Source organism: Narcine bancroftii, chromosome 13, assembly GCF_036971445.1.
Source record: "Narcine bancroftii isolate sNarBan1 chromosome 13, sNarBan1.hap1, whole genome shotgun sequence".
Taxonomy (NCBI): Eukaryota; Metazoa; Chordata; class Chondrichthyes; order Torpediniformes; family Narcinidae; genus Narcine; species Narcine bancroftii.
In genome coordinates this window covers 68261918-68288407 of record NC_091481.1, presented here as the reverse complement: position 1 = coordinate 68288407, position 26490 = coordinate 68261918, and the positions used below count along the sequence as shown (strand labels likewise).

The 26490-nt window shown below is 49.2% G+C and overlaps 3 protein-coding genes across 11 annotated transcripts in view; 2 read left to right on the top strand and 1 right to left on the bottom strand.

The window, feature by feature from the left end:
• Positions 1-8042, top strand: part of f8a (coagulation factor VIII associated) — a 44069-nt gene extending 36027 nt beyond the window's left edge. The window contains exons 6-12 of one of the 2 annotated variants that reach the window (XM_069907946.1): positions 628-748; positions 847-939; positions 3305-3369; positions 6160-6241; positions 6685-6731; positions 7245-7300; positions 7544-8042. In XM_069907946.1, coding sequence (XP_069764047.1) covers positions 628-748; positions 847-939; positions 3305-3369; positions 6160-6241; positions 6685-6731; positions 7245-7300; positions 7544-7625 — 546 coding nt within the window. In that variant the 3' untranslated portion in view covers positions 7626-8042. The remainder of the gene's footprint in view (positions 1-627; positions 749-846; positions 940-3304; positions 3370-6159; positions 6242-6684; positions 6732-7244; positions 7301-7543) is intronic. The other variant, XM_069907945.1, reaches the window with a different exon arrangement.
• Positions 8043-8113: 71 nt separating this feature from the next.
• On the top strand, positions 8114-20317 carry LOC138748169 (germ cell-specific gene 1-like protein). 3 transcript variants are annotated; one of them, XM_069907943.1, is made up of 6 exons: positions 8114-8193; positions 10554-11981; positions 13716-13763; positions 16725-16877; positions 17956-18067; positions 18153-20317. In XM_069907943.1, exons 2-6 carry the CDS (start codon positions 11528-11530, stop codon positions 18427-18429), a joined length of 1044 nt encoding a protein of 347 aa, XP_069764044.1. In that variant the 5' UTR covers positions 8114-8193; positions 10554-11527; the 3' UTR covers positions 18430-20317. The 3 variants fall into 3 exon arrangements, with proteins under 3 accessions (XP_069764044.1, XP_069764045.1, XP_069764043.1); XM_069907944.1 differs by lacking the exon at positions 8114-8193 and having other exon boundaries at positions 10383-10651; positions 11689-11981; XM_069907942.1 differs by lacking the exon at positions 8114-8193 and having other exon boundaries at positions 10383-11981.
• Positions 14560-26490, bottom strand: part of fam234b (family with sequence similarity 234 member B) — a 51646-nt gene continuing 39715 nt past the window's right edge. Inside the window, exons 12-14 of one of the 6 annotated variants that reach the window (XR_011347837.1) lie at positions 24153-26483; positions 15672-15831; positions 14560-15558 (exon numbers count right to left, since the gene is read on the bottom strand). Coding sequence is in view for 3 of the 6 variants with exons in the window: in XM_069907937.1 (XP_069764038.1) it covers positions 26260-26483 (224 nt within the window). In the remaining 3 variants the exon portion in view is untranslated. Of the gene's footprint in view, positions 15559-15671; positions 15832-22086; positions 22238-23492; positions 26484-26490 lie in introns of those variants that run through there. The other 5 variants (XR_011347839.1, XR_011347838.1, XM_069907937.1 and 2 more) reach the window with 5 other exon arrangements.

Here is a 26490-nt window from a genome sequence, read left to right as displayed (position 1 = left end):
GTTATGGTGTCAGTGTGAGTGGTGTTGGTGTGGGTGAGTGAGTTATGGTGTCAGTGTGGGTGGTGTTGGTGTGGGTGAGTGTGAGTTATGGTGTCAGTGTGGGTGGTGTTGGTGTGGTTGAGTGTGAGTTATGGTGTCAGTGTGGGTGGTGTTGGTGTGGGTGAGTGTGAGTTATGGTGTCAGTGTGGGTGGTGTTGATGTGGGTGAGTGAGTTATGGTGTCAATGTGAGTGGTTTTGGTGTGGGTGAGAGTGAGTATGGTGTCAGTGTGAGTGGTGTTGGTGTGGGTGAGTGTGAGTCATGGTGTCAGTGTGAGTGGTGTTGGTGTGGGTGAGTGTGAGTTATGGTGTCAGTGTGAGTGGTGTTGGTGTGGGTGAGTGTGAGTTATGGTGTCAGTGTGAGTGGTGTTGGTGTGGGTTAGAGTGAGTGGTGTTGGTGTGGGTGAGTGTGATTTATGGTGTCAGTGTGAGTGGTATTGGTGTGTGTGAGTGTGAATATAGTGGTGTTGGTGTGGATGAGAGAGTCGCGTTGGAGCATGAGCTGGTTGTCATGGTAACTGGGTGTGCCAGCCCGCTTGCTCGTGTGTACTGACTGCCCCGAGTTAACGTCTCTCCTTCTCCCACTGTAGGAGATGAATAAACCGGGAGAGGCGTCGGTGTACTACCAGCGAGCGGCTGGCCTTCAGTCACAGGTGCCCATTGAATGCCTGCTGTCCCTGGGCAAGGTGGCCTCCTGTAAGATCGTAACCCGTGAGTATCCTGCCCCTTGCCCATCTGCCGCTCCGCTGCCAGTCGCAGGCATCTGCCACCACTCCTCACCGCATTTTGCTCTCTGTTGCGTCTTGCAGGCGATTATGATGGAGCTTTAGCAGTTTTCACGGAAATGCAGCTGATGGCTCAGGAGAAGGGATTGCAGCTGCCGGGAACCAATGCCCCTGTGGGTGAGTGTGAGGGCAGGGTGTGCGTGAACCTGGGGTAGTGTGACTGTCCATGATCAGCGGGTAATTGTGTGTGTGAAACTGATTGCACGGGTCCCAAGTCCCAAGGATAATGAGTCTGAATGCGACTGATTAAAGAGTAGCATTTTATTTACACGTGTAGGGTTAAAAGACACACAACAATTAATGCACTCTCAACCACTCATGAATAGAAAGGTATACAATCAAGTTACAACATATGATACCTGCCCCACCCCCCCCACCCCCCCCTCCGATATCTTGGCTGGTACAGTTCTTATCTAACTAAACTGGAGACACTAGGCACACAGCTGGTCACCTCATTACAGGAAGGATGTGGAAGCTATGGAGAGGGTGCAGAGGAGATTCACCAGGATGTTGCCTGGATCAGAGAACATGAGGCGAGGTTAACAGAGCTAGGACCTTTCTCTTTGGAGCATAGAAGGATGAGAGGTGATTTCACGGTTAACCCCACGCTGTTACATCGCCAGCGACTGAGGTTCGAATCCTCCGCTGTCTGGAAGGAGTCTACATTCTCCCCGTGTCTGCGTGGGTTTCCTCCGGGTGCTCCAGTTTCCTCCCACCCTTCAAATCATACTGGGGGGGGGGAGTTATAATTGGGTGGCACAGGCTCGTGGGCCAGAAGGGCCTGTATGTCTACATTTTTAAAAATAGATGAAAATGAACAGAGGTGTATAATATTACGAAGGGCTATGGTCGACAAGCATCATTATTTTTTTGGGGTGACGGAGGCAAACACCAGAGGATATCTGATTAAGGTGAGGGGATATCAGAGATGAGTCTTTTTTACATAGAGAGTGGCAGGTGGCGGGAATGCATTGATGGGGCTGGTGGCGGAGGCTGGAATAGGGGACATTGAAGACTGAGAAAGGCTCGTGGATGTTGGAAAAATAGGAAGGTCATGGGCGAGAGGCAGGGAAAAAAATTAGTTTGTGTGGAGGAGGTTTACATCGGTCAGCACAGCATTGTGGGCCAAAGGGCCTGTACAGTGCTGGAATGTTCTATGAGACGTCATAACACACAAGGTCCATATTCCCATGAGGATAAAAAATTCCTCTGCAGAAGTGGTCTGAGCGAAGGGAAGGGCCTTTGCCCGATCAACTCCCCCGATTATTTGTAGTTGTTCTTTGTGGACTGTGTTGATACTAGGGTTAGGGTTAGGGTTAAGTATCGAGGAATCAGAGTATCAAGGACAGAGATGGAATGTTGCGGTGATGTTGTATAAGACATTTGTGAGGCCAAATTATTGGTTTTGGTAATTTAGCTACAGGAAAGACAACAATAAAAATGAGAGAGCACAGAGAAGACTTAGGATGTTACTGTGACTTGAGGAGCTGAGTTACATTGGAGAATGAGTGAATGTTTGACTGAGCTACAGGCATGTGGCACCATTAGTGTAACGCTGTTACAGCACCAGAGACCCAGCCCTCTCTGTAAGGAGTTGGTACGTTCTGCGTGGGATTCCCCGGGGTGCTCCGGTTTCCTCCCATTCTCTGAAAGTGTACAGGGTTGGATGTATTTGGGCGACAAAGGCTCGTGGGCTGGAAGAGCCTGCTACTGAGTTGTAAAAATAATGAAAGGTTTAGATCGAGTAAATGCAAGCAGGCTTTCTACAATGAGGTTGGGTGAGATGAGAACTGGAGATGTGTCAAGGGTGAAATGTTTAAAGGGAACATGGGGGGATCCGCACAGAGAGTAGTGGGACTATGGAATGAATACAGGCTCAATTTAGACAAGAACATTTTGGACAGGTACATGGATAGGAGGGGTATGGGGGGGGTGGGGTTATGGTCAGGTGTAGGTCAGTAGGACTAAACAAAATAATAGTTTGGTACAGACTAGATGGGCTGAAGGGCCTGCCTCTGTGGTGTAAGTATGCTATGGTTCTATATAACAGAGGCTGGTTGTATCAGTGGTCCAGCCTTAGTACACTGGCTGTTACTGTTCACACAAGTAGTTATTAAAATGGTTATTATACGAGAGGATCTGGGAATTCATAATGGCAGAAGTGTTTGAATACACGTCAGATTTTTGAAGCCTGTTTGTTGCCAAAATCCTGCTTAGCTTTTAATGGTGTAATGATTCTGTCTTCGAGAGTAGTCGCTTTGCAACGTTACCTCTGTGTGAGACTCGTCTGAGGATGGCAGCTTGCACTGTGGGTTTAGCGATCCCCGTAACCTGCAGATGGACCGTCTCTTTATTTGTGTGGCCCAGCACAAATAGGAGCCTCTCCCGCCGCTCATCGTCAAGCCGTTTTTACCGCCGCGTTTGTGACCTGCTCCAATTGGCGTCCGAGGGGGTCACAGGTTCACTCTGGTCACATCTCCAGGTGCGTTTGTGGATGTCATTGCCAGGTGTGAGGTGTCCCGAGTCCTACTGCTGATGCTGCTCCAGGTGAGTGCTGCCGACCCATATGTTACAACAACCTTGTACCCCGTGTGTCCCAGCTCCTTCACTGCAGCCAGAGCTATCTCTACAGCCCCATCTCTGCTCCCTACCAACCCACTCACCGTCCCCATCTACTCGTTCATTTTTTAAAAATTTAAATGTAGACGAACAGCACGGCAACAGGTCATTTCAGCCCATGACCCCGTGCCATCCAATTTACACCCCCTTAACCTACAACTCCATGTCCATTTTGAAGGGTGAGAGGAAACTGGAGCCCCCGGAGAAAACCCATGCCGACTCCTTACAGACAAAGTGGGATATGAACCCCGGGCCCGATCACTGCTGTAAAGACATTGCACTAACCAGCCATGCTGCCCTCATTAAGTTTGATCGGACCACATTCCCAGAAGGATTCCAGCATAACTACAGCACAGTAACAGGCCCTTCTGGCCCACGAGCCCGTGCCACCCAATTAGACCTAATTAACATAACCTCCAGTACATTTTTGAAGGGGGGGAAGGAAACCGGAGCCCCCAGAGGAAACACACACAGACACGGGGAGAACATGCAAACTCCTACAGCATGTTACAAGCCAACATTGTGCCTTCCTGCTTTCGTCCCAGTTGCCACATTAGGCCCAGACTGCTCCAATCCCACGTCGTTATCCGAATAGTTTTTAAAGGAGGCTACCATACCTCCCTCCACCACTTGGTCTGGCAGCTTATTCCATCTGCCCACCCACTTCAGTGAAGCATTGTCCCCTCACGTCCCTTCCAAGTCCCACCCCTTCACCTTATAGTTATGCCCTCTCAATATAGGTTGTCTCACCAGGAAGCCAACTGTCATCTAAAGACCTCAGTGAGACCCCCCTCTCAATCTCCTGCGCTGTCAGGAAAGCAGGCGCAGGTTTTCCAGTCTCGTGATAACTTGTGGGAGTGTGTTCTTGTGCATCTGGACCCTGCCTGTCCCTCCTAAAGTCATTCTGTGGATCGGGTTACCCCTATTAACCCTGATCCATCTTCCATATCCTCCCTAGGTCTCATTGCCAACTTCTTCCTTGCGATATAACCCCCAGTCATGTACAAAACCGTTGTCTTTAATACGAGCAAGGCGGCCTACTGTGTTATGAGAGGAGAGTTCTCTTAGGTAGGTTGGGGTCCCAGAATAATAGATCTGGTGGCATGGTAGTTAGAAAACATTTAATGTGGCTCCATAATACACACGTACACATTCCCACAGGATTCAAATTCCCCAATGAACATGGTCCGATTGAGGCTGATGAAAGATTCAAGAGATTTGTAACAGGATTGAGCTATGGGGGAGGACAGACTCCAATTTCATTCTCTGAAGGGCTGAGGGGGGGGAGATCATAAGAGGGGCATTGATAAGGTAGAAACTCTTCCACAGGGTAAAGGTCGAGTTCAACAAGAAAGTATGCAGACGCTGTGAATGTAGTTCTAACACACAAAAGGGCTGGAGGAGCTCAGCAGGGTTCTTTACGGTGAAGACACATAACCAACGTTTTGGGCCTGAGCCCCTCATCAAGGTGTGAGCAATAAGCAGGTAGCGGCCCAAATGAAACGATGGGGGTGGAGCACAGGTCCACAGACAAGAGGATGTAGATAGATAGGGATGGGAAGGAACGAGAGAAAAAAAACTGGGATGTGTTAAAGGTGAAGGGGGGGGAATAATTAATAGAGGGTGGTGGGCGCCTGGAACGGCGGGCTGCCGGGAGTGGTGGTGGAAGCAGAGGCTTCCAGCTGGACACATGGATATGGAGGGATATCCATCAGCTGCAAGCAGCAGAGTTCCAGTTTGATTTGGACCCCATGTTTGGCACGGAAGGGACTGTGCTGTGATATGGTGGTCTGTGAGGATTGGAAGGTTTTTGTTTCGGGGAAACGTCAGAGTTGAGTTGTTTTCCACACAGAGTGATGGTTGCCTGGAATGCATTGCTGGGGGTGGTGGAGGAGGGTGGTACCGTAGGGACATTCAAAAGACTCCTGGATTTCAAATGCAGATTTATTGCCAGAGTACACACATGACATCACATACAACCCTGAGATTCTTTTGCCTGCGGACCAGGCAGAATTACCACTTATTGGTCGTGCAAAAGAAAACTGTACATAGTGTATACATGTAAACAAATAAAGAATTGTAAAGTGCAATACAGAGAGGAAAAAAAATCAATAAAGTTCACTCGTAAGAGTCCTTAAATGAGTCCCTGATTGAGTTTGTTGTTGAGGAGTCTGATGGTGGAGGGGAAGCAGCTGTTCCTGAACCTGGTGGTGCGAGACATGTGGCATCGATACCTCTCTTCCTGATGGTAGCAGCGATGTATGAAAATAGAGGGTTATGGGTGTGAGGGTTGTAGGTTGATTGGGTAGCACAGGCTCATGGGCTGGTAGGGCCCGTTACCGTGCTATATCTAAATTTTTAACATAAATTAAAAAATTTAATTTGCACCTTAAAAAAACGGCAAAAGGGTTAGATTGTTGTGGAGTAGGTTCACGTAGGCTAGCATGACATCATGGGCTGAAGGGCCTGTACTGTGATGTAATATTTGACGTTTAGTAACAGGTAAGCATGAAACAACTGGGACAGATCAGGAGGCATGTGAAAGAAAATGGAAGCAACGGGATATTGTGGAGGTACTGACCTGGTAAATGTGCCGAGTGGTTTGGCGATGTAGAGTGCAGTGTGAGGACTTCTCCAGGTGGAGCCATCTTGCTGGGGGAGTGAATGAAGTCGGAGGGGTGCAGACATCGGCAGTTTCACCTTGTGTCCTTCTGCCAGCCCCCGCCACAGAAGCTGCTGCCTGAGCATGCTCAGACGCTGGAGAGGTATGACTGGGAATCATTCGACAGCCACAGCCAAGGTAAGGGCTTCTGCCCCCACCCGCCGCTTTCCACTGGGCGCACCCGCGAAGCCTGTTCATGCAACGGAATCTCCACCAGCTCTCAGAGCAGTCCCGTCCGTTCTCCAATCACGTTCTCCCTGCTCCCTCTCCTGCCCACCTTCCCAAAACTCTTCTGGACCCCGACACTCAGCTGCACAATCCTGCACACACTTGGGAGGTGGGGGGAGCCGAAGTGCCCAGGGGAACCCATGCAGTCACAGACAGCATGGGGAGGAACCCACATGATCACAGAGACAGTGGGCAAACTCCACACAGACAGCGCACAAGTTCAGGATCAAACCGGGTCCCTGGAGTGACGAGGTAGCGGAACTATCTGGTGCCAGTGTCCTGCAGATCTGCCCTCACCTGTCTTCCCCCCCCAGTGTGAGGTTGTTTCTGATCAACGTGCTCTGTGCTTGCAGTGAATAACCTCCCGGAGAATGTGTTCCTGTTGCTGCAGTCGGTGGTGGTGAGTGTGTCCTGCAGCTCAGAGCTAACTGTGTCAGAGGATGTAGCAGGTCCACACCTCATGTGGGAGGGGACATGGGTGCATGCTGTGTAAGGGATGAACCAGGGTCACCATGTTAGTGAAGGAAGGAAGTGGTTGTGTGTATGTGAGACTTGGCTTTGTGTGCTTGTGCGCAATCTGTGAATATGCAAATACGAGGTGGGATTTGGCTGTGCATGTGCACACAGGGATTTGGCGGTGTGGGTGTGTTTTAGGATTTGGAGTTGTTTATGTGCATGCGTTTCATGGTGTGTATGTGTGTATATGTCAGGGGTTTAGCTGTTTGTGAGAGTGTTTTGGGGATTTTCCGGGGTGTATAATCATGTGTTTTGGGGTTTGGCAGTGTGTATGAGTACATTTCTGGGAGGTTTGGTGTTGTGTTTTGATTTTGGGGTGATGTTTGGGGTTTGCCGGTGCGCACATGTGTGTGCGCACTCTGCGTGGTTTTCACCTGCCATGTCTGTGCTCTCACAGATGGCATGTCAGGAGAAAGATGTGGAGTCACTGAAGGTTCTCCAAGTGGAACTCTGGTGAGCATCAAGCAGACTGCCTCCTCCCCCCCCCATGCTTCACCCTGCTTTCCACCCCACCTCCCCCCCGTTCTCCCCCTGCTTCTCACACCCATGGGGGAGGGGCGTGGAAGAACTGCAGAATGGAGGGTGGGGGCTCTTAGCTTCCAGTGGGGGTTGCGAGGCTCTCTTGCATGCAGCTCCCTTGGGTGGGGACTTCAGCTTGGGTTTCCAGTCATTGTTAACCCTGCCCTCTTCCCACAGGCCGCTGCTGACCCCAGAACAAAACCACCTGCTACATCTGGTCCTACAGGAGGTGATGGCCCCATCTGGCCAGGGCGTCTGAGTGAGAACTCATCTGGTCCCTGCCCTGTTTGCCCCCCCAAATCTGGCCAAGGTGTATGAGTTGAAATCTCGTCGTGTCCGCCCTGTCTGGACCCCGCCCCGTTTGAACCGAGCTCTCGTCTGGTCCTTGCTCCTTCTGAACCCTGAGCGAGAACTCATCTGGTGTCCACCCCGTATGGTCCCCACCTGTCTGCCCAGGCGTCTGAGACGAGAATGTGTCCACTCCCTTTGGCCCTCCCTGCCCTCATCTGGCCCACGCCCTGTCTCCAGGAATGTTACTGCACACATCCTTGCTCCAACGCATAACGTTATTCTCTATCAGTGCGTGTGTGTATCTGCTTTACTTTCCTGGTATAGATACTTGAATTATTTATTGAAGCATGTACCAAGATACAGTAAATAAAACATTTTTGTGCTATCCAGATGAGTCAACACGTATTTATGTACACCAGGCATGCAAATTATGGTGTTGCGGAGACAAAGTTCAGACAACAGAGTGCCCAGGCATACAGCACTTTACCGTGAGAGGTGGGTTCGTAGTCTGGTAATGGCCGAGGAGAAAATCTCAGGTGTGTTTTAAAATTTGTGTCTTCTGCCCCATTAGAGGGGTGTGGGGAGAGAATGTGATTGAGGGTGGGTTTTTTAATATGTTGCTGCTTTCCCAAGGCAGAGGAAGGGCAGAGGGAGTGGACAGAAGGGAGGTTGGGGCAAGCGATGGCAAGAGCTGCTTCACACACTGGCACGTGCTCGCATACACGTACATGCACACACACGTACGTGAGTTATTCTCACACATAAAATTTATTGTCAGACTGCATACATGCCAACACATACAACCCTGAGAGTCTTTTTCCTGCGGGCCAGGCAGAATTTATATTTATTGGTAATGCCAAAAAATATTGAACTCCAGTCATAGACAACACATTCACTCACATTCTGAGCAACTGTTCCTTGCGTTCTCTGGCTGACAATTTTGGGTTCTCACTGCAGAGCCACTCTGTTGGACAGGAATGCTGCTCCATATTTTATAGAGGAAAGGTTCGACCTCCAATAAAATAGGTAAGATAGAAACTTTCCCATTGCAGAGGTGTTTGAAACCAGGGTAGGGGGCTTACGGTGGGGTGGGAAAGCAAGGGATGGTTGGAACTTGTGAGGAGTTGGTGGACCAAAGCCTCTGCAGTGGTTCTGTTTTCCCTCCCTCACAGACTGCTTCCAACAACCCCTCTGACGTGGAAGGATAACCCTGCAGATAGCTGCTCGGCCGAGCAGGGACACCGAGTGCCTGGACCCGCGGTTCCTCTCGCACATCCATGGGGTGAAACTAACCTGTCCCACAACGATCTCGCCCCATGTCAGTGGTGGGAGGGTGTAGCCGAGCCCTAGCTCAGGTCATTCTGACGCAGGGCCCAGGCCTGAAACGTTGGTTCCCGTTTCCTTCCACAGCTCCTTTGTGTATTGTACTAAAACTCTGCAGATGTAATTGTTTAATCCCCTCCCCTTCGCCGGCAAGATCTTTGTTTGCTTCTGGTGTTGTTTTTGCCGTCAAATTTACAGCCTTGTCTTACATATTGTTCATTCTATTGGTAATAATTATCATCAGCTCCCAGGACAGACTTGTGGGTGACCAGTGGTCTGCAGAGCAGTGGTGAGTAACACTGCTCTAGACAACCCTGAATCATATAGAAGGCAGTGGACTGAGGCGGTCAGTATGGGAGTTTTGAGCAAGATCGGGGTGGTGTCACTCGCTCGAATGGATGGGAAAGTTCAGAGCACCCTGCTGGAAGGTCTCTGCAGGATGAGCAGTATCCGCAGAGGAGGGAAAACAACGGTGAGGCTGTCTCGGGGCCCTGGTCTGCCATACATTGTTCAACCACACGTCGATGACCACTGGTTGCAGGTCCTGGTGCCAGGAAACGTCAGGGCCTCCTGAGTTCTGACTGTGATTTACCCTCCTCCCCCCTCCAGCAGCAAGGCTCGTTTCCCCCGTGACAGTAGTCCCTCTAGTCCACTGGCTTCCCCCACTGACAGAGTTTAGGAGCAGGGAGGTTCTGCTGTGACTGTACGAGGTACCGGTGAGGCCGCATCTGGAGCACTGCGTGCAGTTCTGGTCTCCATATTTGAGGAAGGATGGACTGGCTTTGGAGGTGGTGTAGAGGAGGTTCACCAGGTTGATTCCAGGGATGGGGGGATGGGCGAATGAGGAGAGATTGAGTCGTCTGGGACTGAACTAACTGGACAATGAGAGGGGATCTTATAGAAATTATAAAATTCAGAAAGGCAGAGATAGGATGGAGGTAGGTAGGTTGTTCCCAATGGTGGGGAGACCAGAACTAGGAGACATAGCCTCAAGATTCAGGGTAGGTTTAGGACAGAGATGAGGAGGTACTGCTTTTCCCAGAGGGTGGTGAATCTGTGGAATTCACTGCCCATTCAAACAGTGGAGGTGACCTCAGTAAATATATTTAAGGGAAAGTTGGGTAGATTTTACATAGTCAGGGTATTAAGGGACATGGGGAAAAGGTGGTCGGTGGAGATGAGCCGACCATCAGATCAGCCGTGATCTCGTTGAAGAGTGGGACTGGCTCCTGCTGCTATTTCTTACATCCTTATGACGTGAGATCCCACCACCTGCCAAGGAGGGGACGGGGGCTGATTTCCCCTGCTCTCACAATTTGGGGTTAGGGGAGGGGAGTTGGTGGGGAGCAGGGGCTGAGGGGTGCAGTGAGGATGGGGGTCGGGGGGGGGGGAAAGAGTGGGATGTTCTGTGTAGGAGAGGGAGGAGGGTCAGGTTCCTCTTTCACACCACCTACCTTCCGAGAAGGCTGGTTTTAATCATCAGCGGCTTAGGGAGAGATTGCTGAGATGGTAGAAGGATTAGTATCTAATCAAAGGCGGACATTGGGATTAAACCCCCCCATCCCCTGAGCAGCGATGAAGAAGCAGACCTGTCACTCAGAGTGCCAGAGGGAACCATCCTCTCCCAGGATCTGGAGTCAGAGCAACAGCAGGGACTCCACAACACTGAGCGTAAGTTAATAGTACCATTGATTATCTGCAGTTTTGGGAGTTGAGGGTGGGGGGGGGGTGCAGCGTGGAGATTTGGCTGCAGATTGGAACATCTCCGCCAGAAGGGACCTTTCCTGAGGAGGTTTCCCTACTCCTCCCCCCACCCCCACAGATGAAGAGAGTTCATAGAACATTACAACACAGTAGAGGCCCTTTGGCCCTCGATGTACATATTCCTACTAACCCCTCCCTACCCTGTATTTTCTTCCATCCATGTGCCTGTCTAAGAATCTCTTAAGCTCCTTTTTCAGCTTCCCACCAACATCCCCAGCAAGGTATTCCCAGCTCCCACAACTCTGGAAAGAAAAACACCCTCGACGTCTCCCCCAAATGTCTCTCCCTTCACTTTGTACAGACGTCCTCTGGTATTTGCTGTCCCTGCCCCGGGAAACAGGCACAGGCCGTCCACCTTACCTGGGCCTCTCAGAATCTTGTAAACCAGTGGTTCTCAACCTTTTTTTTTCCACTCACATCCCACGTTTAAGTAATCCCTCTGCCATCGGGGCTCTGTGATTAGTCAGGGTATGTGAGTGGGAAGGTTGAGAATCACTGCTGTTGCCCCAATTATTACTGAAACCCCTTCCTCAGATAAGTCTGGGAAGAACTTCCGACCCTGCCTTCAAAACATGGCCTGTTGAACCAGACAACCTGCACCTACTAACCCATTCACTGGACTCCGTACCCTGTGTTCAGTGGATTCCCTTTGCACCCAGTGATCAATGTTCCCTCCGTGCCCAGTGGACTCCCTCTGCACCCAGTGTTCACGGGATTCCCCATCCTCACCCAGTGTTCAGTGGACTCCCTCCGCACCCAGTGATCACTGGTCCCCCCTACCCCATGTCTAGTGTTCTATGGACCCCTCTGCGCCCAGTGTTCAGAGAATTACATCCTTCCCCCCACCCCACTATTCTGCACCTAGTGTTCACAGAATCACCTCCTCCATCCCTCCCCTCCCCCACCCCAGTATGTGCCATCACTGGTGGTCTGTTGTGTTTCAGACGTAAGGGGGCGATGAACCGTGACATGCTCTCCCTCCTGCTAGGCCTGGTGGCTGTGAGCCTGGCGGCCACCGCCCTAATCTCCACCCACTGGTGTGTGGGCACGCAGAAGGTGCCAAAATTCCCCTGCACACCGGCCAGAACAACAGAGTGCACCCTTGCGGCCAATGCCGGGTCCAACACCAACCTGGGCAACAGCGAGTACAACTGGGAGATGGGGGACGACCGCTTTACCTTCCGGGCGTTCCACACTGGGATCTGGGTCTCGTGCGAGGAGAACGTCACCGGCACAGGTAGGGACTTGTGTTCCCAGGTCGATGGTGGTGGGGTGGAAAGGGGGTCAACACCTCAGGTCAGCCAGGTGACTGCTGCTCACAGCTGGAGGTCAGGGCAGGAGATCATGGTTGGGGGTCAAGGGCAGAGGTTACCTGAGGAGGTCAGGGCTGGAAGTCATGGCCGGAGAACATTGTAGGGGTCATGCCTGGCACCAACCATTTCTGTGCTAGTCGTGAATTCCTGGTGCCTGACCTGGGACTCAGGTGGATGCACTGGGCCCCAGGCTGCAGACTCCTTGGGGTCCCCTGAACCTGGGCCCTTCACATGCCCTCTCAGGTGAACATTGGAGTTGCCCCAGTGCCCCCCACAACGTGAACCCCTTTCATCCCCACCTCCTGAGCAACACCTCGAGTCTGGACCCACCCAACATTGTGCATGGACCCACAACCTGAGGCATAGTTTTGTGGAGCCTTATACATGACCCCTCACCTCTGTGATGTTCACTGGTACTCGGTCAGAAGGTCGGGGCATGCAAACCTGGAACACAACTACACCAGATTTCAGATTTGTCAGAGAACATACATGACATCACATACAAGCTAAGATTCCCTTTTCCTGCGGGCCAGGCAGAATCACCATTTATTGGTAGTCCAAAAAAAACTGTACTCAACGTAAACATGTAAACAGATAAAGAAATGTGAACAAACTGTGTAATAGTGAGGGAAAAAAAATCAGTAAAATGCAACAGTAAGAGTCCTTAAATGAGTCTTTGATTGAGTTTGTCGTTGAGGAGTCTGGTGGTGGAGGGGGAGCAGCTGTTCCTGAACCTCTTTCCTGATGGCAGCTGCGAGAACATCCTTGATGATTGCTGCTGCTCTCCAATGGCAGTGTTCGCTGTAAATGGTCTCGACGGTGGGGAGGGCTTTGTTTCTGATGTCCTGGGCTGTGTCCACTACCTTTTGAGGGACTCTTGGGTGTATTGGTGTTTCCGTACCAGACTGTGATGCAGCTGGTCAGCACATAGGGTGTAAACTCAACACCTTGCATTAACGGAAAGTATGATTGCATGGAGTGTCAGCACAGAAAAGACCATTTAGCCCGACTGCCTGTTACCGTCACCCTAGCTTACTCCATCTGTCCTGTCCCATCACACGGCGGCAACTCGTGGATCCAATGTGATTGAGGCTTCTAATGAACTAAATTTAATAACTACGACAGATTGAGATTAAAAAAAACTATAAATCTGTAATAGAAGGCAAATGCAATCAATGTAACAGCTCCCCTTGTCACCCAAGTGTTTCAAAATACTGGGGTTCTGAAATCTTCAGCTCACTATCCAAAATATTTAAAATCAATTCGCCATTCTGCTCATTCACTGAAATATTTGGAATCTCTGACAACTCCCCAGATTTCCTGCAAAAAGACGTGATAGCATTTACATCCCTATTAGCCAAGTTGCACTGTTACACTGGAAGTCTGAATTATGAGTGGTTATTGGGTAAATGTCTAACTGTGAGAATTGTACCAGTACAATCGGTAATAGACTGATGATACTGTCAGCAGAGATGCCAAGGTGGTGGGGGGGGGGGGGGGGGGGGTGGAGTGTGGGGGGTCTGGTCGTGTATCTGAGGGTGTATGTGAACATTTGTCTGTTCAGTCTTCCCTTAATTCAGTCCCTTGAGAGGTTGCAGGATGAGGGAAGAGAGGTGAGCAGAGACATGCCCAGTGATTAACAACTTGTCTCATTTCAGGGGAGGAGTGCAGGAGTTTCATTGACTTGACACCTATCACACAACAAGGTAAGTGGGCACCAGGTACACGAGATGGGATTGTCTGGGGGTCCGGAGCAGGGCTGATTGTGGGAGAGGGAGGCTGGAACTTTGGGCATACAATGCAACGCACAAACATGATGGAGGAACTCAGCAGGTCATGCAGCATCCATGGGAAGTGAATGTTAGCCAATGTTTTGTGCTGGGCTCTTCAACCTCCTTTAGTAAGGATTTGGTCTAGTATTGGATTCAGAATTGATATGGTCTGGAACGTTGGTGACCCTTTACTACCTGTGGACGCTCCGTGACCTGCTGAGTTTCTCCGGCACATTGGTTTGTTGCACTCGACCCCAGTCTGCAGACTTTCTTGTTTGACTACGTGCCAGACAGTGATAGGGTGATGGGCTGGAAGGGCTGATGGAAGACAGAGGATGTCTGGGGCTGGATGGGGGTAGAGGCTGGAGGGGAATGGGGAAAGGAAGTCTGATGATTGGGAGGAGAATCAGGAAAAGGATGGGGAATCTTGGAGAAGTCTGAAACCAATCCTCAATAAAGGGGGTTGAAAACTTAAATTGAGACTGAAAATTTGAATTTGCAGATGGTGTGATTTTCATTGGGAGGGGCAGAGATGTTCACATTCATTTTTGTATTAAGCAAGAACCCCTACCCAGCTATTCTTTCTTTCCCACTCCCCCATGTCTCTCTCTCTCTCTCTCTCTTCCTCCTTCTCTGTCCCCCTTCCATACCTTCTCTCTCTCCTAGTTCCCACCACATCCCTGTCCTTCTCCCTGGTGTCTCATTGTTCTTCCTCTCTCCATCTGTTCATCTTCCACACTAATCCCTGCATCTCTCTCTCATTGCTGTTTGTCGCTGGGACCTGCACGGCCCTGGTTCTGCTACCTTCCACCATGTTTCCTTTTGGATACAAATGCACATTTGTGGGGTTAGTAGCCTGGACATCACTGATGCATTGAACCTGGCAAACAGATCAGACTTCCCATCCTGATTCTTCACCAACACACCCCTTGATTGAGGTACAGGTAGTCATAATTATTGGACATGCAGGTAGTGAATGTAGTTCAAGAACCTTTTCCATAAGGCATAGGGGTCTACAATCTGAAGAGAATCACCCCCCGCCCCCCCACTCCCACAGGTGGTTGTAGATTGTAACACACAGTCTGGGGTGAGGGTAGTCAAGGCAGAGACTCTCACACGTGCACCTCATTTGCCAGGGCATAGAAGGGTCGGAAAGTGCAGCGTGTTCCCAAGGAAGCAGTAGAGGCTGCCTCATTAAGTATGTTTAAGGTATGGATAGGTAGATTTGTACATGGTAGGGAATTAAGGTTTATGGGGAAAGGCTGGTCCTCTGCCATATCAAAGCAGATCCAATTGGCCAGATGGCCAACCCCTGCTCCTATTTCCTATGTTCTGAGTGAGCATACTCAGTGGTTGGTCTGGACTTGATGGGATGAAGGGTCTGTTCCTTTGCTGTATGACCAGATGACTCTGCCACAGATGGGGCAGAGTTTGTGTGTCCCCACATTGGCCTCAAAAGCCACCTCAAGGCCCACAGGAGAGAAAGCAGGCCATCCTCAACCCCAAGGAGACGGAGCGTTCTAGAATCTGTGAAACTTTGCAGATGACAACCAAGGCATTCAAAGTCTCCATCGCCACCTCCTTCAAATCCCGTGGATCCAGGTCTGGGGGGGTGTTATTGGATTTAATTCCATTCATTTCTCCTCATTGACTGTGTTTCTAGTTCTTCATTACTAATTTCAATTTCATTTAGCTCCAGTGTTTCCATATTTTGTCTCCTCTGAAAAGACTAACATAAAAAACATTGTTGAATTTCTCTGCTATTCCCCGATGTTTTCTGCTGACACACTGTGAAGGAACTATCTTTAGAAATGTACACTTTATTTTAACCATTTAACTTACATTTTAAACACTCTTTTCAGGTCCTGCCCTGGACCTCCCCCAGCCCCCCAGGGTTACTGTTCCTTTGCTGGCATTGTCAGCTCCTTCTTTTCCTCTCACACAGTCTAGAACCTCTCGTCACTGTGGCTGGACCACTTTTTTTTCTATCAGGCTCTTCTGCCTAAAATGGATAAAGATTTGCCATAAGCCATGTATTAATTCTTCAAATGTTACTAACTTATCCTGACATTCACACCTTTGACTAATGTTCATCTCAATGGTTTGATTTATTTCAAATTGAACTAAGTAACATTAAATTTCCTGATACAATGATCACTCTTCCCCAAAGACTTCTTAATCGCCAGGTCATCAATCAGTCTTCTCTCTTGAAACAATATTATAAATAAAAGCCCTTCTCCTCTGATTTCTCAAGATATGGATCCAGAAAATACTTTAATACAACCATGAATTCAATAAGACATAAGAGCAGAAACAGGCTATTCAGCCCATCCACTCTGCTTCACCATTTAATCAAGAGCTGACCCATTTTTCCCACTCAGCCCCACCGCCCGGCCTTCTCCCCATAATCTTTGAAGCCCTGGCTAATCAAGAACCTATCGATCTCTGCCTTACATGCACCCAATGACCCGGCCTCCACAACCGCTTGTGGCAACAAATTCCACTGATTCACCACCCTCTGGTTGAAGAAATTCCTCTGCATCCACTCAGCAGATGGCCTTCAATCTTAATGTTATGCCCTTTTGTCCTACACTCTCCCACCATGAGAAACAACCTTTCTACATCTAATGTCAATGCCTTTCAACGTTCAAAATGTTTCAATGAGATCCCCCCGACCCCATTTTCCTAAATTCTAATGAGTACAGGCCAAGAGCTGTCAAACGCTCCTCATAATAATAACCCTTTCATTCCTAAAATCCTCGTGAGCCCCCACACCATTTTATTTGCTCAGTCTATCTGCAGAGTGCTTGTACATCCTTTGTGCACATCTTTCTATGTTCCTGATGTATACTATACCCAGGTGTCCCTGCACTGACCTTCTCTCCTGTGATCCAGGTATACTGTGGCTCTCCTTGGTCTCCGAAGTTCTCTACGTTGCTTTGCTGTCCATTAGTTTCCTGTTGATGGGTTTGGAGCTGTGCTTACCTCAGAATTCTACCTGTGGACTCGAGCTCAATGCATTTGCAGCCATCTTCTCGGTGTTGTCAGGTGAGTTCTGCTTTGTAAATGGCAGGAAGGTCACAGGGACAGAGCAACTTCCTCTGCTCACAAATATCCACAAACTCTAGGCAGCTCCTGCAATCAATTCCTGTCAATTCTGACACAGCCCCAGGAACTTCATAGTTGCTCACAGTGTAAGGACGTTGATGTGTGAGCATGTCAGTGGATATCTGTGACTATGGCACACACGTTTGTGTACCTATTGTACAAATGTGTTACACTATTAGTTCATGTTAGTACAATTGAGAGTGTGCATGAGGCACACCGGTGTGGATGCACCACTGAATTCAAGGTTCCTTTATTGTCATGTAATGTTACACAACGCTGCCTTCTGCCTGTCGTAAGGCAGACAAAGTGTGCCCATTAGAGTTGCCCGGTGCCCCTTACAGCAGGAGAGCAAGAGAAGTAAAAGAGAGTCCCTTCAGAGATGCTTGAGCATCTGTAGATTTGCTCCCTGCAGCCCCACAGACTCCCATTTGAACCATCAGTAACTCGAGCTCTGGACCCAAACCTCCAATACGTTCAGGAAGCCTTCAGTGCCCAAGGCCCTTTGGGAGCCCTTCTTGCCCTTAGCACCCTCTAGAATCCTGGCTCCCCAACCAAGTCAGTCTCCAGCAGCCTGTGCAGGCCCTCGACTGCAGCTTGAGTCGGTCCCTTATCTACCGAGTGCCTTGCTGGTCTGTCGCCGTGGTCACTGTCAGCCTCTGGACACGTTGCTGGTCTGCAGGGTCATCTCCTCAACATGGGTATGTCCTCCCCATTTCTGGTACTCTGCGGCGATCCACTGCTCCCTGGAGTCTGCAACCCCTTGTGGCCGCTGCTGAGCACAGGCGCCGCCATCTTGGACCCAGACCTGTGTTTACAAGATTTTGATTACAAAAACCATCAGCTCCTTTTAACAGGCTGTTTAAAGCCTGGACAGAGCCACCGGCATTAGGGACAACGCTGTGTCTCCGCTCTTTCCAGGTCAGCAGCAACCGTCAATCCAACTGCTTCAGCAGTGGCCCCATTTTGTGTACACCTTCGACTACATGCCAATGAGTAGTGCCTTTTTTTTAATTCCCAGGCCTGCTGGGAATGGTTGCCCACATGATGTACACACAAGTCTTCCAAGTGACAGCAAGTCAAGGACCGAAGGACTGGAGACCCCACCGTTGGGACTTCGGCTGGTCCTTCTAGTGAGTACAAGGTGCCCGAGGCAAGGGGCAGTGCCAGGTGGGGTGGTGCCAGGCGGATTCTCCCTAACCCTGTGCTGCTTTACAGCTTGGCCTGGATCTCCTTCACGTTCTGCATGGCATCCTCGGTCACTGCTCTGAACATCTACACCAAGACTGCCCTCGAGCTGCGCCAGTCCCAGAAAACTGTCAAGCGCAGCCTGAAGCAGAGACCCGAGGGGCTGGCCTATTTCCCAAAACATTTCAACCAGTCCTCCTCCGACTCCGTCGACGTCTTCCCCAGCCTGGGTCCCAGGATCCTGCTGAGGGCAGGCTCAGTGGACGATCTCGACTCGGTAGAGTCCCTGGGGGATGAGTACTGCTAGCCCAGCCTGCGGGCTGAGCGGCCTCTTGCAGTTGGTCGGCAGCACAAAGTAGCCTCCCTCAGAAGCATTGCCACCACATCCCCATTTCACCAGAAGTAGCCTGCGCTGTGGGTAGGAACCACTGGACTTCGTGCAGCAAGTGAGCGAAAACTGGGGTTGGATGAGTGGGTCAGGAATCGGCCGCAGGATGAGAACAGCAGGATTTCGTGGCCTTTGTATGTTCTGGTTTACTGGATAACAGTGATCCTCTCCCTCCTGTACACCCCAAGGCACTGAAGAAGTATCAACAATACTGTCTCTGCTAAATCCTTCAATTCTTGTAGAGCAATGGTTCCCGACCATACCATCTTACGTAATCCCATACTAACCACAGAGGACCGATGCCTCCTCCCATTTAGTCAGGGTTAATTGTGCAGCAATCATGGCTGCAGAGCTTTGACCCGACATGTTGGCAGTGGGGTCATTTAGGGCTCACCCCACCCCCCACCCACATGCTGCTTTGTTTTCCTCTTTTATCACGCTGACTGCCCGGTTTCCCAACCTTGGAAGCTTTCGTTCATGGTTGCCTGCTGCTGCATTTCTGCTCTCCACGTTGATCAAAGGCTGGACGATGATGACAGGATGAGGGAAACACTGGACAGGTTATGACGGGAGAACATGGCCGCTGAAACTCCACACCCGCGATGGCGGCCAGATCTGTTCTACATGTCTCCCTTTCGCCACAACGATAATTCCAAACGAATCCCTAATGTGTGAGGAGCCTTACCTGGGGGGGTCAGAATTAGGCTGTTCAGCCCATCGAGTCTGCCTGGCCATTTAATCATCGGATCCATTCTTCCGCTCAGGCCCACTGCCCAGCCCTCTCCTCATATCCTTTAATACCCTGAATAATCAAGAACCTCTCAATATCTGCCTTTAATACAGGTAATGACCACACCATCTCTGACAACAAATTCCTATGCATTTCTGTTCTAAGCCCATTGTGCCCTCTTATCCAAGATGCTCCCACCATTTCTACATCTATTCTCTCCGTGCCTTTCAACATTTGAAATGTTTCAATGAGATTCTACCCCCCCCATTCTAAATTCCAATCAGTACAGACCAAGAGTTGTCAAACGCTCCTCATATTGGTAACCCTTTCGTTCCCGGAATCATGTGAGTGAACCTCCTTTGCATTGGGGTGGTTTTGAGGGAACGGATGGAACAGATTCGAAGGAAGCAGCTGCTTGATTCTTCCGCTCAGCAAATATTTACCGATGTCAGTTCTAGAAACAGATGGTGCTCCAATAAGAAAATGATTGATAGTGGCAGGGGAGTGGCAGTGGGGAGAGATTTTTAAAAAGGCATAATTCATAGCGAAAAAAAGGCAGAGGAAAGAGATTAGTGTTTACAGAGAAATAAAATGCAATATTTAGAATCTCCGACAACTCCCTCAATTCCCTGCAGAAAGGCCCTTTAGCATTTAAATCTCTATTTGCCGAGCGTCTAATCCTGCTACACTGGAAGTCTGACCGGTCCTATTAAACAATGGATTAAGGATATCAGTTTCCTTATTAAACTGGAGAAATCCAAATACACATTAAGAGGAAAATTTGTCCATAAACGTCAAATCTCTATGCATTATTTCCCTGAATTACGAGTCCTTACGGAGTAAATGTCTAACTGTGAGATGGTTGTACCGGTAGAATCAGTAATAGACCGATGATACCGTCAGCAGAGGTGCCAAAGTGGTCAGGGGGTGGGGGGTCCAGGCGTGTATCTGAGGGTATATGTAAATGTTTGTGTATGTGTGTCCGTTTATTTGTTTAAAATAAACAGGAACACAATGTACATCTGAATAATGTGTATGAAGTTGCTTTTGATGCTCAATAAATTAATTTTGGAAAAAACAGAATGAGTGAGAGAGACTAGAAAAGAGAAGGAACAAGAGATGGGGAAATGCTCAGATTAGACAGGGTTTCATGAAGTGAGAGAGAGGCTGTGTTTAATGCTATCATCTGTGATATTCCCTTGCTCATCAGCTGAGTGTGGGCTGACCGCTGAGAGACACAGGCTGGCTCTCTGGTCGGTGTGTGCACGAAGTGGCAAGGGCTTTGCATGGCACAGAGGTCCTTCTGTTCCTTGGTAAATGAATCCTCCATCCCTCGGCGCCTACCCCTTTCACCTCCAGGGAACGTTCCCACAGCTCCTCGCCAACACAGGGCATTTTGTTACAATTAAATTCACTTCCCAAGCAGATGGGCTGAGATTGCATTTGCAGCACATAAATGGATAACTGAAGGTGGATGCGTCCTGGGAACAGCTGCGTGGCGGATCAAACGGAATTCAATTACCAGGATTTCACAAAGCCAGCCTCCACACTGGAGACTGCCAATCAGACCTTGCCTCCAATAGAACACACAGCAACAAGGCTGGGCAGATTCTGCACACCAGAGCAGGCAGAAGAGAGACTGGTCGGCCATGGGAATGGACCTGATCAAACCAAAGGGGCTTAAAGGGTAGATAAAAGTTCAATGGACAGGTACAGAGGCCCTTACTTCAAGAGGTCAAAGGGGAGCAGGCAATGGGAATGCACAGAGACCTCTGTAAGAGAGAATTGGGCAGGTACAGATACCCCCGTACTGAGAATATTTGGGAAGTGCGGATGCCCTGACTGAGAGGGTGAGAGAAATGGGGTGCAGGCAGGGGCAGATATGCAGGGAAGTGATACTGACAGTTTGAGACCTCTAAAATGAGCAGGAAAACAGAAAAATGGCAATTGGGGATGGGCTCAATCTCTGACGGAGAATGGTGGACTTTAAAAGCTGGGATTGATAACTACACATATTGTTTCTATTCCCCCCCCGCCCCCCCCAAGCCTAAACTACTGACCTCTGAAGCGACGTCTGATGTTCTGTTCCCTCTCCCCATACACAACTTCAGAGTGGAGTGATGGGTGATGGAATCGAGCTTTAACCCAAATCAGAAGAGCTATAACCCTGGTTACAGCAGTGGATTAATTCTGTTAGGTGCTAATGAATGAAACTCAGCACACAACCCAGAACACTTTGTAGCAACTCACTTCTGGCCTTCACTGGGGGAAAGAGCAGGTAAAATATGTGATTCAGGGTTTCATGCAATTCTTACCCAGACACTCAAGCAATTGACTCCATGAGCCTACGAGGCAGCACACATTTCTCAGACATGCATGGGTATCCACTCCCGTTTGCACTGTTAAAAACCGATGTGTTTCCACACTCATCCCCGCAGGATGGAAGTGAAGGCAATCGTCCACACTTTCCCAGCACCAATGGCAAGCACAGAACAGTCAACAAACTGAAAGCACATGTTATAGACATCAGGATACATACAACCGAGAGGTGCTTTCTGCAGAATCTTCCAAATAGATCGAAATCTCATCCAACCTTTCACTCCGCGTGGACAGATGGATGAGACTTGGGAGCCATGCAGTGTGGCTGAGCTCCAATTTATGGGCTTGCCTTGCAGAGTTAACACACTAACTTCAACAGAACCATCATCCAACATTCCCACAGCAAAGGGCTAAAAAGCAGGGGCAGTGGCTTGAATCTGCAGCTCCAGTAAAAATGAGGGAAAACGATATCCCTCAGTGCTCACTGACCCCCAGAGGAGTGTGGCCAGCTAATTCCAGTCAAGAGGCACGAGTGCTGATAGGGTAGGTTTGATCAAAACACATTTTATGATTCATTAAGACCATAAACACACAGACACATTATATTTAAGATGCATCGATACATGTAATATATTAATCTTCATCTATTCTGGCTCAGGATATCTTCATAATTTATGTCTGTATATACATAGAAATTATTTGTTAACAGCATATTTCCATACATTGATCAACACGCTTACATTCAAGTTTTAAGTAAAACTCGAAGGTCTATAGTCATCGTGATTGAAGTGAGACCATAAAGCTGGAGAAACTCAGCAGGTAAAACAGTGTCCTTTATGGAGCAAAGGTAAAAATACAGAACCAACGAACGATTCAGGCTTGAGCCCTTGGTCAAGGTATGGAAAAATGTTGGGGCGGGGGAGGAGCACGGTCCCACAGGTAGGTAATAGGTGGATAAGGGAGGGAGGGAACACCAGCAGGCAGGGAGTAGGGTTGGCTGTGAATGGAGAGGGAAGGGGGTAGAGAGCTGGAGGAACGAAGGCAGAGGGACAGGGGAGGGAGAACGGAGAGGAGGGTAGCAGAGACCAGAGAAGTGTTGTTCTTCCAATTTACAGGTGGTCTGGGTGGGATAGTACATGAGCCCATGCACAGATGTGAGCACAGGAGTGGGATTCAAAAATGGACTGGCCACTGATGCGATGTGACAAGTGACCAGAGATGTAAAGTACACCATTTGATCTGCTGAGTTTTTCCAGCATTGTTTTTACACATTCAAGTTTTATACAGTTCAATGTTGCATGTTCTACTGTTATAATTTATAAACCAAAAACCACAGATGCTGGAAATTTGAATGAAAACAAAGAGTTGGGGACCCTAAGCAGGTTGGGCAACATCTGGTCACATCTGTTACAGCTGTCGCCTACCTGCCTGGTCTTCTGGAACATTGGATTCACAGTCGGCACGACCCTGCACCATTGTTCAGTGTTGATAGCAGTGTCGTCCATTTCCAATAGGCTGCAGTGGGACCAGGTCCCAGCCAAGCTCCCAGTGATGAGAGCTGTGTCATCAAATCTGTGGCCAGACGAGAGCCTCGGTCCAATCCAGTCAGCCCTGCTTCACCTAAACCAGTGGATCTCAACCTGTGGGACATGGCCTACTGGTGGGGGTGCAGGGTGTTTCCACGTGAGTCTTTAAAAATGTTAAATAAAGTACTTTAAATTAGCTCTTACAGAGCTGTCTTTAATTTGAAAATATTGTTCAATCATGGCCACTAGTGGGCATTAGGGCGGACGGAATCCAGGTGGGTCTCAGACCAAAAAAGGTTGAGAACCATTGACCTAAACCATCAGCTCACACATTTCACATCCCGCCCCACAACTCACCCATTCTACTCCCCCAGCCTCTACTTTCCACCCACCCCATTCTCCCCTGCCACCCACACCATCATAGACCAATTTCTTAATTCTAAGCCCTTCACATCACATGGTTCTCTAAACCAACATCCTCACACTCCACTCCAATCCACTGTTCCCGGACCAACACCAGTTTTCCACTACCAGTCCCCTCAGAATTTGGTGCAAGGAATCTCGCAAGAGCTTGATTGACTCTTAGCATTCAGAAGTGGGTTGCCTTGTTGGGCAAAGTGGATGGACTGGAGTCGGAGGGGAAATAGCTTTGTGCGGACAATGATAAATTGAGAGTAGTGGCAGAGGAAGGGTGCCTTCAAGGTTCAAAATAATTAGCCTGAGGTCAGCAGCAACAACAGGACTCCTCTAACCTGGACAGCTTACAGTAACAAGAAGAACGGGGCATAATGGGGCATTGTAGGTCATGGCAGCAGGATACCTATGCTGGTATAAAGACAATCCTGGGGTGAAATGGGCCCTAGACTAACTAATTCTTCAACTGTCAGTTGTTTCTGGCAATGCTAGAGTGGTGCTCTCTCTGACAAGGCTGAGATGTGAAGCAGGGTGGAGGGTGGTCACTTGTAGAGCAGGAGAACTTGACTCCTTTATACACCCTAGGACTCTGCCAGCAGTGAGAGCAGAGAAGTGTGATCCCCAATGTGACCTGGGCCTTCAGCAGACATTACCTTCAGTGGTGAGGAGATGTTCCTATGAGGCTGGAGGGCAGGATCGGAAAGGAATGAACTCTGCCCTCAAGGGATAGGTTGGAACAACGCAGGAAGGGAATGTTCTGCAGACAGCGATGGACTTGAATGAAGAGACGAGTTAAAAACCTAGTTAACAGAAAGAGCCACTTGACATGCAGACATAAAGTGCAGTAACAGTGCCTTTTATCCCGCGAGCCCGTGCCGCCCAATTACACCCAATTCACTACAACCCCAGTATGATTTGAAAGGTGGGAGGAAACCAAAATCCCACCAGGGAAAACCCACACAGACAGGGGGAGAACGTGCAAACTCCTTACAGATGGTGCAGAATTCAAACTCTGGTCCCGATCGCAGGCGCTGTAACAGCATTGGGATAACCGCTACGCTAACCGTGCTGTCCTAAAGTATCAGGGTACTTAGAAAAGTTGGCAGTGTTGAGCTGAAACGGAACCGTCTGCTTCATATCTCGGAGTCGACCACCCACCAGGTCCACATTCATCAACACTCTCACAGTGATCCTTAATTAATCCCACTTTTTAATTCTCCCCACATTCCCACCCCCAGATTATACCACTCACCAAAACACTGATGGCAATATGGGGGGAGGAAATCAGGGGAAACCCAGGGGTCACAGAAAGTGCTTCAATAAGGCTGAAAGAATTATAGAGGACCTTTTCCACCCAGCACAAGAGGAGCTGTGACCCATGTCCTCCAGGAATGGGGTACAGGAGCACCAAAAGCAGGACTGCCGGCCTGGAGAATTAACTGTGAGATTGATGAACAGTATCCTGGAACCAAGTAAATTATTCCAAAATATGTATGTAGTTATATGAATTATAATTGTGTGCACCATGGTCTGGATAAATGCTGTTTCATCAGGCTGTCTATGTACAGTCAGATGGTAATGAACCTGCTCTTGCAAACTCCACATAGGAAGCACCAAACCTCCGGCACTGCAATGCTCCAGCTCGAGTAGCCTTCAGCCTCAACTCCAACCTCTGCTCCATGGGAGTTACCGCCCTCAGTTCCCACTTCATACCCTCAATGCCTGAACCACAGACCACCTCAACGCACGGAGCTCAGGAAACCATTCTGAGGGAGCCCGTGAGATCCCAAGATCCTTGAGGGGTTGGTGATTGAGACTGACACTAGGGAACTCGTAATGACCGTTATTTATTACTGTGTATTTATATCTGTATTTAAACAGTTTGTTTACAGTTAATGGTCTATAGATTTGCTGACCCTGGCCCACAGGGAACATAAGAGATAGGAGCAGGAGTCGGCCACCTGGCCCGTCGAGCCTGCCCTGCCATTCAATGAGATCACGACTGATCTGATGATCGGCTCATCTCCACCAACCCCACCCCCCATATCCCTTAATTCTACTATGTGAAAAATCTATCCTCTTCTCTCTCTCTTTGGCTTGGCTTCGCGGACGAAGATTTATGGAGGGGTAATGTCCACGTCAGCTGCAGGCTCGTTTGTGGCTGACAAGTCCGATGCGGGACAGGCAGACAGCGGTTGCAGCGGTTGCAAGGGAAAATTGGTTGGTTGGGGTTGGGTTTTTCCTCCTTTGTCTATCTATCTATCCACCCTTGTCTTAAATATATTTACTGAGGTCACTTCCGGGCCAAGAGTGAAACACAATAGGCTGCAGACGCTGTGATTATTGTAAACACACCGGAATGCTGGAGGAACTCGGCCGGTCTATTCAGCATCTATAGGAGACAAAGATAGATTGCGGACGTTTTGGGCCTGAGCCCTTCTTCAAGGAAAAATCAGAAAGTCTCAGAATTCAAACAATGGGGGAGGAATCCAGACCCACAAAAAGGTGTTAATTGGATGTGATAGGTGGAATTTATCATGTCTGAGCGAAATGAGTCAGGGAATGGAGAGACCTTGGGGAAAGCAGGGGGTGGGGGCAGAGAATTCCACAGATTCACCACTCTCTGGGAAAAGCAGTTCCTCCTCATCCCCTATCAAAGGATCTCAGGGTTGTATATGATGTCATGCATGTATTCCAACAATACATTTTTACACTTTGAACTTTCTTGTGAGTGGAAGCTGCTGTTTCCTTACCCTTCACCTACTGAACTTCAGTGCAGAACCGGAGCTCGGAGAAGAATATCCTGATGGACTCATCACTGACGGCCTCCCCTTTCAGCATCACGAGCTCACTGTGTAAAATGGCCCATTTCAAGCCCACGCTGGTCACTATCAGGGCTCCCCTGTGGCTTCGTTGGGTCGCCTGGGAGGAATCTGTTGTCACGGCAACATGGAATGCATCCTTCCTTTGTTCCCATATTCCTGCTGCATG

What these genes read in the sequence shown, in the direction of transcription:
- LOC138748169 (XM_069907943.1), top strand. Translation starts at nt 11,528, where the DNA reads ATGTCTAGTGTTCTATGGACCCCTCTGCGCCCAGTGTTCAGAGAATTA. An exon ending in CATCTTCTCGGTGTTGTCAG is followed by an intron (nt 16,878 to 17,955) that starts GTGAGTTCTGCT and finishes TTTAATTCCCAG; the next exon opens with GCCTGCTGGGAATGGTTGCC. An exon ending in GACTTCGGCTGGTCCTTCTA is followed by an intron (nt 18,068 to 18,152) that starts GTGAGTACAAGG and finishes GCTGCTTTACAG; the next exon opens with CTTGGCCTGGATCTCCTTCA.